This window comes from Staurois parvus, unplaced genomic scaffold (genome assembly GCF_062004578.1).
Source record: "Staurois parvus isolate SC_StPar_1 unplaced genomic scaffold, SC_StPar_1.0 ptg000858l, whole genome shotgun sequence".
NCBI lineage: Eukaryota > Metazoa > Chordata > Amphibia > Anura > Ranidae > Staurois > Staurois parvus.
Window position 1 is genome coordinate 140,684 of NW_028318654.1, and position 14,529 is coordinate 155,212.

The window sequence follows — 14,529 nt, forward strand, 5'->3', positions numbered from 1 at the left end:
CAGTGCGGGAAACGCACATGGAGTACGTGTTTCCCACACCACATTCTGGTGTGAACTGGCCCTAAAGAAAATAAATATTATACAGTGGGGCAAAAAAGTATTTAGTCAGCCACCAATTGTGCAAGTTCTCCCACTTAAAAAGATGAGAGGCCTGTAATTGGCATCATAGGTAGACCTCAACTATGAGAGACAAAATGAGAAAAAAAATCCAGACAATCACATTGGCTGATTTGGAAAGAATTTATTTGCAAATTATGGTGGAAAATAAGTATTTGGTCACCTACAAACAAGCAAGATTTCTGGCTCTCACAGACCTGTACCTTCTTCTTTAAGAGGCTCCTCTGTCCTGCACTCATTACCTGTATCAATGGCACCTGTTTGAACTTGTTATCAGTATAAAAGACACCTGTCCACAACCTAAAACAGTCACACTCCAAACTCCACTATGGTGAAGACCAAAGAGCTGTCGAAGGACACCAAAAACAAAACTGTAGACCTGCACCAGGCTGGGAAGACTGAATCTGCAATAGGCAAGCAGCTTGGTGTGAACAAATCAACTGTGGGAGCAATAATTAGAAAATGGAAGACATACAAGAACACTGATAATCTCCCTCGATCTGGGGCTCCACGCAAGATCTCACCCCGTGGGGTCAAAATGATCACAAGAACGGTGAGCAAAAATCCCAGGACCACACGGGGGGACCTAGTGAATGACCTGCAGAGAGCTGGGACCAACGTAACAAAGGCTACCATCAGTAACACACTACGCCGCCAGGGACTCAGATCCTGCAGTGCCAGACGTGTCCCCCTGCTTAAGCCAGTACATGTCCGGGCCCGTCTGAAGTTTGCTAGAGAGCATTTGGATGATCCAGAAGAGGATTGGGAGAATGTCATATGGTCAGATGAAACCAAAATAGAACTGTTTGGTAGCAACACAACTCGTCGTGTTTGGAGGAGAGAGAATGCTGAGTTGCATCCAAAGAACACCATACCTACTGTGAAGTATGGAGGTGGCAACATCATGCTTTGGGGCTGTTTCTCCGCAAAGGGACCAGGACGACTGATCCATGTACAGGACAGAATGAATGGGGCCATGTATCGTGAGATTTTGAGTGCAAACCTCCTTCCATCAGCAAGGGCATTGAAGATGAAACGTGGCTGGGTCTTCCAACATGACAATGATCCCAAACATACCGCCTGGGCAAGGAAGGAGTGGCTTCGTAAGAAGCATTTCAAGGTCCTGGAGTGGCCTAGCCAGTCTCCAGATCTCAACCCCATAGAAAACCTTTGGAGGGAGTTGAAAGTCCGTGTTGCCCAGCGACAGCCCCAAAACATCTCTGCTCTAGAGGAGATCTGCATGGAGGAATGGGCCAACATACCAGCAACAGTGTGTGCCAACCTTGTGAAGACTTACAGGAAACATTTGACCTCTGTCATTGCCAACAAAGGATATATAACAAAGTATTGAGATGAACTTTTGATATTGACCACATACTTATTTTCCACCATAATTTGCAAATAAATTCTTTCCAAATCAGCCAATGTGATTGTCTAGATTTTTTTACTCATTTTGTCTCTCATAGTTGAGGTCTACCTATGATGCCAATTACAGGCCTCTCTCATTTTTTTAAGTGGGAGAACTTGCACAATTGGTGGCTGACTAAATACTTTTTTGCCCCACTGTATACCTTGTTATCTATTTACTAATCCTAGTAGCATAGGCTATAAAAATAGTTAATGCTGATTTGCGAGAGTTTAGTTCTGCTTTAATGTGCATGTGTTAATGCATCAGACAGGTGTAAACCTGGTCTTAAAGCCCACTAATGGAGCTGGTGATGACGTGTGTACAGCAGAGACATGAGCTGCTTTGCTGAGAAGCAACCAGTGAAGGTTTAATGATGATCTTTACACTTAATCCTGTTTGGGACCATTCTTGTTCCCCTTGTATATATTATGAAATATGTGATTGTTCTGATAGTATGCATATAAAATCTATGATAATTTTTTCTTTCTTTTACAGATTCCCCTGGGTAAATTACCAAGATGACAATCTAAATGTTTCTATACCAGTGTTCAGTGTGCATGGAAATCACGACGACCCAACAGGGGTAATTATTCTACAGCAAAAAAGATGCTTGTGTCCTTGCTGTCTTCTCGGAATTTGTATGATAGGCAAATCAGTATAAAATAAATATGCATGTAAGGTTTTATTGAATATCACAGATTAATCATATGGGAAGCCAATTGCAATTCAGCATTGAACAATTTTGAGTGACTAGAACAATGGGATCTGTAGCTATAAGATACCATACTCTTTGCTCTGTGATATTGAAGCTTTATGTGTGTATCAAACTGATTGCTTTCTGTACATGACATTTTTTGCTCTTTAGTATAAATCTGAGTCTTACTGTATGTACTGTATTAGATTAAAATGCATCTACAGTGCATTCATAAAGTATTCAGACCCCCTTCCCTTTTTTCAATTTTGTTGTGTTGCAGCCTGATACTAAAGTTATTTAAAAGAAAAAAAAATTCTAATTATTCTACACTCGGTACCCCAGCATGACAAAGTGAAAACAGAATTACAGAAATGTTTGCAAATGTATTAAAAGGAAAAACCGAAATATCACGTTGGCATAAGTATCCAGACCCTTTGCAACAACACTTGAAATTTAGCTCAGGTACCTCCCATTTCTCTTGATCGTTGCTGTGATGTTGCTACAGCTTGATTGGAGTCCACCTGTGGTAAATTAAATTATTGGGCAAGATTTTGGAAAGGCACACGTTTCTATAAAAGGCCTCACAGCTGACATTGCATACTGTATCAGAGCAAAAGCAATGAGGTCAAAGGAACTGCCTGCAGAGCTCAGAGACAGGATTGTTGCAGGGCACAAATCTGGTAACAGCTAACAAAAAAATCTGCTGCACTAAAGTTTCCCAAGAGCACAGTGGCCTCCATAATTCTCAAATGGAAGAAGTTTGGCACAACCAGGACTCTTCCAACAGTTGGTCGCCCATCCAAACTGTGCAATTAGAGGAGAAGGACCTTAGTAAGAGAGGTGACCAAGAACCCGAGGGCCACTCTTACTGAGCTCCAGTGTGTGGAGATGGGACAAAGTGTCAGAAGGACAACCATCACTGCAGCCCTCCACTGATCTGGTCTTTATGGCAGAGTGGCTAAACTGAAGCCTTTCCTCAGTGCTGAAAACATGAAGGCCCACTTAGAGTTTGCAAAAAAGCACCTGAAGGACTCTCAGACTGTGAGGGACAAGATTCTCTGGTCTGTTGAATCCGAGAGTGTACCGTTTAGCCTCAATTCTAAATAATATATCTGGAGGAAACCAGTCACTGCTCATCACCTACCCAATACTATCCCAACAGTGAAGTCCGGTGGTGGCAGCATCATGCTGTAGGGGTTTTTTTCAGCAGCAAGGACTGGGAAACTGGTCGGGGTTGAGGGAAAGCTGAATAGAGCAGAGTACAGATATATCCTCAATGAAAACCTCTTCCACAGTGCTCAGACTGGGCCGAAGGTTTACCTTCCAACATGACACTGATCCTAAGCACACAGCAAAGACAAAATAGGAGTGGCTTAGGGACAACTTATGGTGAATGTCCTAGAGTGAAAGAACAAAAAAGAAAAATTCCTAGCTCATATTACTGACCAGCCTGCAACCAACCGAATTGTCCTGTCTAACAGTTTGCGTTAAAAACAGAGGTTTAGTTTGCACACATTTGCAAATACATGTGTAAGCTGCAGAGCCTCTTCACAGCACCCCATTATTTTCTGCAGTCCTAACTCTATAATTTTGAGAGCCTCCATAGTAGAAGAACATGTATAATAATGGATAGACTAAGGGCAGGTTAGCCTGGAGGGAGTCCACCCCTCCTTAAAGGCACAGGGGCACACTAGACACCCAGCATATAGCACAATGGCAGCTAAGGTGTCCAGTGCATCCCTCACCAGTATATTAGTAGTACAAACAAATGGCAACTGCCCCTTTACAGCAAGGAGCACATGGAAGGGTGAGGCATGTCAAATAACAAAAAAGAAAAATTCCCAGCTCAACTTACCGACCAGCTTGCTACCAACTGAATGTCCTAGAGTGGCCCAGCCAGAGCCCTAACTTGAACATCTCTGGAGAAACCTGAAAATGGCCATTCACCGACAGTCCTCATCCAACCTTACTAAACTTTAGGTAGGTTTTAACCGTTTCAATACCGGGCAATTTTACACCTTCCTGCCCAGGCCAGTTTTCAGGTTTCAGCGCTCTCACACTTTGAATGACAATTGCGCGGTCATACAACATTGTACCCAAACTAAAATTTTATTATTTTCTTCACACAACTAGAGCTTTCTTTTGGTGGTATTTAATCACCACTGGGGTTTTTATTTTTTGCTAAATTAACAAAAAAAGACCAAAAATTTTGAAAAAAACACGTTTTTCTTTGTTTCTGTTATAAAAGTTTGCAAATAAATAATTGTTCTTCATAAATTTAGGCCGAGATGTATTCTGCTACATGTCTTTGGTGAAAATAACCCAAATTAGGATGTATTTTTTAGTTTGTAGGAAAGTTATAGAGTTCACAAACTATGGTATAGATCTGAATATTGATCAATCCTGAAGAACTGACAGCCAATCTATTTTCTTGAGGTCCAAGAATGTCAGAACAGTACAGATATCCCCCAAATGACCCCTTTTGGAAAAGTAGACAGTCCGACGTACTTCATAAGAGGCATGGCGAGTTTTTGAAGTTGTATTTTTTTTTAGTTTCACTATTTTTTTTTTACATATTGTCACCAGTGCAATACAGCGTCATCATATAACTGGCATGGCGGTGTTCAGGGACACTGACTGGTGACAGTATGAAAAAAAAAAATATTTTTTTTTTAATTTTTTAAATTATTTTTATTAAATTTTTTTTCTTTTTTTTAAGATTTGTTTTTCATATTTCACTATGACCATAGTAGTACAATGTTACCATAGTAACATTGTACTACTTTGGGAAAGTGATCAGTATTTTTTTTTTTTTTTACACAATTTGCTTATAGCAAAGAATTACTTTGCTATAAGCAAGCATTTACCTGAATGACATCGATTCATTCAGGGTTTTTTAAGATTTTTTTTATTTTTGTGCTTAGCTGTGATTTAGCCACAGCTAATCACATGACATGTGCATGTGATTAGCTGTGACCATCCACAGCTAGATACTAGTATACAATGGATGGCATGAATGAAGCCATCCATTGTATACAACTGTCATGTGACCTGCTGTGATTGGTCACAGCAGGTCACATGGTACTGGCAATGGGGGCCGATACTCAGACCTGTCATTGGCCGTGTCTGAGGTACACGGCCAGTGACAGATTGCGCCGCTGCGCGGCTCTGCAGGAGTGCAATCTGCGCATTTGCGGGAGGACGCCATATGGCGTCCACCCGGAATGCTGATGACATTTGCTGGCCGCCATTCGGCCATAGGGCGGGCGGCAAATGGTTAAACAAGAATGGCAGAAAATTCCCCAATCCAGATATGCACAGCTTGTGGCGTCATACCCACAAGACTCGAGGCTGTAATTGCTGCCAAAGGTACTTTAACAATGTACTGAGTAATGGGTCTGAATACTTATGTACATGTGATATTTTAGTTTTTTCTTTTCAATAAATTTACAGACATTTCTAAAATTCTGTTTTCACTTTGTCATAATGCGGCACTGAGTGTAGATTAATGAGAAGAAAAAAAATGTAAGAAACTGCAGTATCAGGCTGCAACTGAATACTTTCTGAATGCACAGTATATACAGGTAAAATAATTTAATATATTGCAGCTTTCTAGTCATTAGATGCGTTGACTGCATATGTTTTGTTTTTTCCGGCACTTTTGTCCTTTTTTTCCGAACCAGTCATCCTGCCAAAAACATTCTAGGGTCGTTCACTGCACTGTATATGAATGAATTAGTGTTTACTGGATTTTTTACAGAATCAGTAAGCATTTTTTTAACTTAAATGAACAGAAAAAAATGTTTTTTTACACTGTTTTATTTAGGTATATTTGAAGTGCAAACCACACATCAAGAGAGTTAAAGATAACAATGGAAATAATTTTTACAATGCAAATCCTGGGGCTCTATACTGCCAGCATTCCTGTTAATACATGTGAACAATGAAAACCTCCCATGGGACTTTCATGGGAACAATATTTTTACGAAAGAAAAGAAGTTCTTTATGCTGTGCAACAACAAAAACAAGTTACATAAAATCACAATAGGCAGAGTCATACATAGTAAAATGCAAAAGCAAAACCCATGTATAGCTTGCTGGGACTAAATCGTAATGCCTACCATAAAAAGATTTCTTCATAGGGTAGGGTCCAGCCAATGCGTAATAATTTGATATCAGCTAAATCTTCATCAAGGAAAGTGTTTGCTCATAACAAACTTGGTCAAGGCTTGAAAGCAAATTCTCCAAATCTGGTGCTACAAATTCACAGGGGTCATCCAGGGTGGCCTATACACTCTCAAGGGACCATGGACAAGCCTGAGACCAACCCCTGAAAACAAAAACATACATAACATCAGCAATCCTGTAAAGTTCACACCAAGGATGTATCATCATGCCAATACCAAAAGGATATGTATGTTAACATATAAATGAGTTATGCTCCTTTGTCTTCTGTCATAAACAATATAGCAAGTAAAATCCAATCAAATATAGGACATGCTGTAGAGACAAACTGCTAGTGATATACACTTGAGATATGAAAACTTATTGGTGAAGTGACAATGTCTGTGAAAAGTTCCCGTGGCCTAGTAATACTCACCTTTCCAGCAATCCCCCCGGTGTTTCTTCCTTCATTGTGGCCACCATCAAAATTCTCAGTGTCACCTGGTGTTGAAACTCAAGAAATAATGAATAATTTCTTCATTTCAGGCTGAACAGCAACACAATGTGATTATTTTAAAGTGGGGTGACTTTTCTATATCCAATGTACATCGCCCCCTGCATCATATGATCTGGAGATTGGTTCCTAGATCTGAGTGTGATAATTGTGCGCTTAGACACATGGACACTGACCACCATTTTGTTAAGGTCTACCATCTTGTATCATGATCTGAATATATCATTCTCACTCTGTCCAGTCCCCCTCTCCCCTTTGAATGAATGTGGTCTGTGTGTGCACTGCGGTCACAAGTGCATAAGGCACAGCTGGATAAGCTTCATGGTTGTAACCCCAATTAGCCTGGTGCCAGAGTGTCTGACAAACCCTTTCCTCTGCCGGGTCGTAAAACTATAACTCAGTCGGTCACTTGACATGTAAGCATTACAGCAGGGGCCATAAAACGTACATCCCACATGAGTCATTTTTCATACAAATTCATAACTTCAGCAGGAACTTGGGCACATTGATATATATATATATATATATATTTATTCAGATAGGTCATTTTAATACGAGTCACATGACACCTTACATTCCTATGTAGCATCTACAAGAGGGTAGAAAGCAATATATTTTTATCTGGAGTGGCAGGATATGCCATATTTGGTTCCTGGACGTTCGGAATATGATTCTGCATATTAATCTGCCAGTTGCTAGGATGCTACCTATACCTATTGAAGGTTAGTGACCATGGTATAAACTTGTAAGGGATTTGGTCATAGCCTGGGTCCCCACCTAACACCCATCCCCAAATGAGGCGATTGGCCCTTTGCTTTCAGGAGACACCCCTTTGGGTTACTAGAAAAAAGGCTGACATGCCTGGAGAGAGGTAATAAGAGATACCTCCCTTTTAACATCAGGAACATCTTTGGGAGAAAGGCAACCTTTTTGTTTGGACAACTGGATTCTGCTCAAACCAAGGACTCTTGCAAGTATCCTGCCTTCTTTTATTTCTCTGTTGTTTTATTGCTCTCTTTATATGTGTATATATATATATATATATATATATATATATATATATATATATAATGTTACATCTTTTCTGTAAATATTTTAATTGTACCATTTTGACCTTTTTAGTAATAAATCCTATTTTCTGAAAAGTGTTGAAACTGTCTCTAAAGCTTTTAATGCAAACTAAAAGAATCCTTGTCTCTGGAGAGTGCTACTGTACGTATTAACCCTCTGCATGCATCTGTCTGCAGTGGCATTGTGTATACGGAAGCTTATTCAAACATCATAGTGTTACTGCTAAGATTGGTGAGTTTCCTCCTTCTCTGTAAAAAGGTGGTGATGGCAGTGTGAAGGGTTAATTGCGTAATTAACCTGACCCAGTAACAATCGCTCTCAGGCTGCTGGCACATAGATTGTGGTCCAGCGAGCTGGACAATCTTTGTGCAGGGCGCAGCTGAGAGTGGCATTGTTACGCAAGTGGCAGCACGGTCTTAGATCGGCTGGTCCTTCGGTCACAAGTTGGTGAGAAGGGCTGGGGTCTGACGCCGTGCACCGTCACACTGAGCACTGTCAAAAAGGGGAGGTTACATGCTGCCCTATACTTGGAAGCAGCAGGTTTGTTGTGCCGGCAAAGTAAGGTTAGAGAGGGGAGTATACAAAGTAAGTATTAATGAATTGGTGGGGATTTTTCAGATGCTTTTACTTTGCCGGGAATGGGAAGACTAACTGCATCTCTGTAACATGCATGTGGTAACGTAGTGCAATGCACTGCACGTTTGTAGTGTCTTGAAAGAGTATTCATGCCCCTTGAAGTTGTCCACATTTTGTCATGTTACACCCAAAAACAAATGTATTTTATTGGGATTTTATGTGATAGACCAACACAAAGTGGCTTATAATTGTGATGTGGAAGGAAAATGATAAATTGTTTTCAACATTTTTTACAAATAAATATCTGAAAAGTGTGGTGTGCATTTGTTTTCAGCCCCCCCCGAAGTCAACACATTGTAGAGCCACCTCTTGCTGCAATTACAGCTGCAAATCTTTTTGGGTATGTCTCTACCAGCTTTGCACATCAAAAGAGAGAAATTTGTGTACATTCTTCTTTGCAAAATAGCTTAAGCTCTGTGAGATTGGGTGGGGAGCGTCTGTGAGCAGCAATTTTCAAATCTTGCCACAGATTCTAAATTGTATTTAGGTCTGGACTTTGACTGGGCCATTCTAACATATGAATATGCTTTTTTCTAAACCATTCCATTGTAGCTCTGTCTGCATGTCTATGGTCATTGTCCTGCTAGAAGGTGAAACTCCGCCCCAGTCATTTGCAGACTCTGTTTTTTTCTAAGGTTGCCCTGTATTTGGGTCCATTCGTCTTCCCATCAACTGTGACCAGCTTCCCTGTCTCTGTTGAAGGAAAGCATCTCCACAACATGCTGCTGCCACCACCATGTTTCACGGTGGGGATGGTGTGTTCAGGGTGGTGTGCAGTGTTAGTTTTCTGCCACACATAGCATTTTGCTTTTAGACAAAGAAGTTCAATTTTGGTCTCATCTGACCAGAGCACCTTCTTCCATGTTTGCTGTTTCCCCTGAATGGCTTCTCACAAACTGCAAACAAGAATTCTTATGGCTTTCTTTCAACAATGGCTTTCTTCTTGCCACTCTTCCATAAAGTCCAGATATGTGGAGTGCATGACTAATAGTTGTCCTGTGGACAGATTCTCCCACCTGAGCTGTGGATCTCTGCAGCTCCTCTAAAGTTACCATGGGCCTCTTGGCTGCTTCTCTGATTAATGCTCTTCTTGCCCGGCCTGTCAGTTTAGGTGGACGGCCATGTCTTGGTAGGTTTGTATTTGTGCCATACTCTTTCCATTTTCCGATGATGGATTGAACAGTACTCAGTGAGAAGTTCAAAGCTTGGAATATTTTTTTTATAACCAAACCCTGCTTTAAACTTTTCCAAAACATTCTCCCTGACCTGCCTGGTGTGTTCCTTGGCTTTTATGATGCTGTTTGTTCACTAATGTTCTCTAACAAACCTCCGAGGGCTTCACAGAACATCTGTATTTATACTGAGATTAAATTATACACAGATGAACTCTATTTACTATTTATTTAGGTGACTTCTGAAGGAAATTGGTTCCACTAGATTTTAGTTAGGGGTATCAGAGTAAAGGGGGCTGAATACAAATGCACGCCACACTTTTCAGGTATGTATTTGAAATCCATTTATCATTTTCCTTCCACTTCACAATTAGCTTCCACTTTGTGTTGGTCTATCACATAAAATCCCAGTAAAATACGTTTACGTTTTTTTGAGGCAACATGAATGTGGAAAACACGCTGTTATGGCTCTGTTCCCTGCTGATGTCACTCACATTCCAGCTGCTGTCGGTAAATACAGAAAACATGTAGCTTGTGTATCCTGCTTTGTGCCCTGCGCCTTGCTGTGTGCCCTGCGCCTTGCTGTGTGCCCTGCGCCTTGCTGTGTGCCCTGCGCCTTGCTGCGTGCCCTGCGCCTTGCTGCGTGCCCTGCGCCTTGCTGCGTGCCCTGTGCCTTGCTGCGTGCCCTGTGCCTTGCTGCGTGCCCTGTGCCCTACACCATACTGTGTGCCCAGCATCATGCTGTGTACCCTGCTGTGTGCTCTATTCCCTGCTATTTACCCTGCTGTGTACCCAGCCATGTGCCCTGTGGCCTGCTGTGTGCCCTATAACCTGATCTTTGCCCTGCTTTGTGCCATGTACCCTGCTGTGTATTCTGCTGTGTGCCTTGTAACCTACAGTGTGCCCTGTACCCCAATTGGGGGTGGGATCTGTCAGTGGGGGACTATAGGGGGACATGGAGGAGATGGTACTGGAAGAAGAGGACATTGGATGGGGGAGATGGGACTGGAGGAGGAGGACATGGGCTAGAGAAGGAGGAGGATATGGGATGTAGGAGATGTTTACATTGCTTTATGTTAATATTATTAATTTCTTGTTAATATATATTTTTGTACTTTATTCTGCAGAAAACATTTAACAGTTTCATAGTCAGTGTCAAAATGAATGACACAGCAGTGCACCAGTGTAGATATTGTGCTTTACGACTGTGTGTAGTGCACATTTATACATGATACTGTATGCATCCCTCAAAATTTCCACTCTCCTGTTCACATTTAGCGAGTGTAAATACCTTGGGGGCGAGTCCTGGCTTCTCTGCATCAGGCCGGACGGCTCTCTCTGCAGGCGAGGTGGCAAATGGGCCAGACAGCTCCCTCTGCAGGCAGGCTGGCGGGCCGTACAGCTCTTTCTGCAAGTGGGTAGGCCAGCAGGCGGGTCAGGGGGCCGGTCTCAGCATTTAACAGTGTCATTTCATGAGATAATTTATGAGGGAGCGTTTAGGGGTGGAATTAAGGAGAGGGCAGTGGTGGGGTTGGGTGGGTCAACTGGTGGCTGGTAACTCTTAAGGCCTGGCTAGTAGCTTAGGAATTGAAGTTTTGAGACCTGCTGTATATATGTAATTTGTATGTGGGTGGAGGCAATGTGTTTTTTTTTTTAATGCTATGTTTATATATTTATTTTTACTTAAAGTAGTTCTAAAGTTTAAACCTTTTTATGCCATAATGCAGTCTGCATTAAGGTAAAAAATCACCCCACTACCTGTCCAATTCCCTCTCCTCATCCCTAAACAGAGGAGAAACAGTCAAACTCTTGTGAGGAGGTAACAGGGGCGTGGCTTATCCATGCTGTGTGTGTCTATGGGACCCAACTAGCTTGGCTCAGGATCCAATGGGAGCATGCACCCAAAGGAGGGGGAAGCTGACAGGATTGGTGGAGGGACTGCCAGAAAGAAAGGTAAGTGACCTTTCTTTGCAATACCAATACACACAGCAGGAAACTATTACCTCTTTTTTTATATGAAAAACACATTGCCTTTATTATCACTTTAGGTGCAATTACTGCAGGATGTCAAACTCTCTGGTGACAGTGCATACACCAATTGTGACAGGTTCTCTTTGGAGAAATATCAGGGGTCTAAACAAACACAAAGTGATGTTTCTGCTTTGTGATAGAAAAAGATCAGAAACAGAGTCCTCAAGTCTCTGTCTCCACTGCTGCCCTGCACTTATGAACACTAAACATGTGAATGATCTGTACTTTAACAACTGGTACAATTTGCTTGAATTTTATTTTCTGCAAGCAAAAATCTTTGTATTTAGGCTATGGTATGAGAAATGGCCACTTTAAAAAACAAAAAGTGGGTATTTATTTCCCAGCTAAATGTCTCATATGTATTGTGATCTATATTTGTGGTCCCTGGATAAATAAGACAACAAATATTGATGTGAATGGATGCAGTACTAACTTTAAAGACCGTTTTGTGTTAAATAATAAAAAAAAAAATGTTCTTGTTTTTGTGCATTTGCCAGCTTGTAGTAATAGAAAAAAGCAAATAATATTCCAAATAAAACGCTTATATGTTCATAGAAAGCAATGTAACAACTATTTAGGTAGGAAAATTAATTATATAGTTATCCACATTTGTATGTGAAAATAAAACACTGGTGAATAAGCGATGTCTCCAGTAATTTACCCCATCAGTTTCAGTAGCTATGGAGAGCGGGTTCTTGTGGCTCTATTAGACCTTGGCCTGTCTTTACTATAGCTGCTTTTTCTTTACAGGCAGATGCTCTTTGTGCTCTGGATTTATTGAGCTGTGCTGGACTCGTAAACCATTTTGGACGTTCTGCATCTGTAGAAAAGATAGATATCAGCCCAGTACTGCTACAGAAAGGGAGAACCAAGATAGCTCTATATGGATTAGGTGAGTGTTTGTCACAGCGTGTACTAACAGCCTTAAAGGGTCATCCCACTTTACTTGGTGGATACTTCCTTAACTTGTTTTATCAGCCCCCCAAACTAAAATTAATGAATAGCGATTTTTCTTTTCTTTTGCAGAAGAGTTTTCCTCAATTTTTACAAATGTTAAAACATACATTTTAGGCTGAATAATTACTTAAAATCCCCAAAACAGTTATATATTTTCTGAAAGAAGAGGAATAAAAAGAGGGGTAGTTGCAAACCTTTATGCTGTATATTTGCACAACTGTTTTGTCCGTGGACACTGGGGTGGGAAGTGAGACTAAATCTCCCAACGAAGAGAGGATGCAGCATGAAGAAAACCAAAACTCCAGGAAGTATGATCACCCACACAATATAAAGTGACCAGACAGCGCCTAAGGGTATTACATTATTCAACAGCTGGAAATAAACTAAATATTTGCACAAAATCAATGCTTAAAATACTTTCAAAATTCCTTTAAAAGTTCATGTAAGAAACCAAACTTCCATATATGGATAGTAGTATTCTCATTATGCTCTCACTAGACAAATGATGAAATAAAGACTTGTATATCAACATACAGTTGCAAGAAAAAGTATGTGAACCCCTTGGGATTACGTGGAGTTTTGCATGAATTGGGCATAAAATGTGCTCTGAACGTCATCTAAGTCACAACAATAGAAGAACACAGTCTGCTGAACATAGTACTACACAAACATTAGATGTTGCCATGGTTTAATTGCACATAACATGTAAACATTCACAGTGCAGGGAGGAAAAAGTATGTGAGGCCCTAGCTTAATGACTTCTCCCAGAGCTAATTGGAGCCAGGAGTGAGCCAACCTTGACTCCAATCAGTGTGATGATATTGGATGTGTTGCTGACAGCTGTCCTGCCCTTAAAAAACACACACCTGTTTTGGGTTTACTGGTTTCAAGAAGCACTGTCTGATGTGAACCATGCCTCGCAGAAAAGAGCTCTCAGAAGACCTACGATCAAGAATTGTTGACTTGCATGAAGCTGGAAAGGGTTTCAAAAGTATCTCCAAAAGCCTTGATGTTCATGTGTCCACGGTAAGACAGACTGTCTACAAATGGAGAAAGTTTAGCACTGTTGCTACTCTCCCTAGGCGTGGTTGTCCTGTAAAAATGACTGCAAGAGCACAGCGCAGAATGCTGCATGAGGTAAAGAAGAATCCCAGAGTGTCAGCTAAAGACCTACAGAAATCTCTGGCATATGCTAACATTTTTGTTGACACATCTACAATAAAGAAAACATTAAACAAGAATGGAGTACATGGGAGGACACCACGGAGGAAGCCATTGCTGTCCAAAAAGAATGTTGCAGCACGTTTGAAGTTTGCAAAAGAGCACCTGGATGTTCTACAGCACTACTGGCAAAATATACTGTGGACAGATGAAACCAAGATTGAGTTGTTTTGGAAGAACACACAACACTATGTGTGGAGAAAAAAAGGCAGAGCACACCAACATCAAAACCTCATCCCCACTGTAAAACATGGCGGAGGGAGCATCATGGTTTGGGGCTGCTTTGCTGCCTCAGGGCCTGGACGGATTGTTGTCATTGATGGGAAAATGAATTCCAGAGTTTATCAAGACATTTTGCAGGAAAACGTATGACCATCTGTCCGCCAACTGAAGCTCCGCAGAGGATGGGTGATGCAACAGGACAATGACCCAAAGCATACAAGTAATTCAACAAAACAATGGCTGCAACAGCACAGAATACGCCTTCTGGAGTGGCCCAGTTAGAGTCCTGACCTCAACCCGATTGAAATGCTGTGGCATGACC

At 41.3% G+C, this 14,529-nt stretch overlaps 1 protein-coding gene across 1 annotated transcript in view; it reads left to right on the forward strand.

The window, feature by feature from the left end:
• MRE11 (MRE11 double strand break repair nuclease) overlaps window positions 1-14,529 on the forward strand; it is a 434,841-nt gene that overhangs the window by 87,721 nt on the left and 332,591 nt on the right. Inside the window, exons 5-6 of the mRNA XM_089655629.1 lie at window positions 2,021-2,108; window positions 12,558-12,699. Coding sequence (XP_089511755.1) covers window positions 2,021-2,108; window positions 12,558-12,699 — 230 coding nt within the window. The remainder of the gene's footprint in view (window positions 1-2,020; window positions 2,109-12,557; window positions 12,700-14,529) is intronic.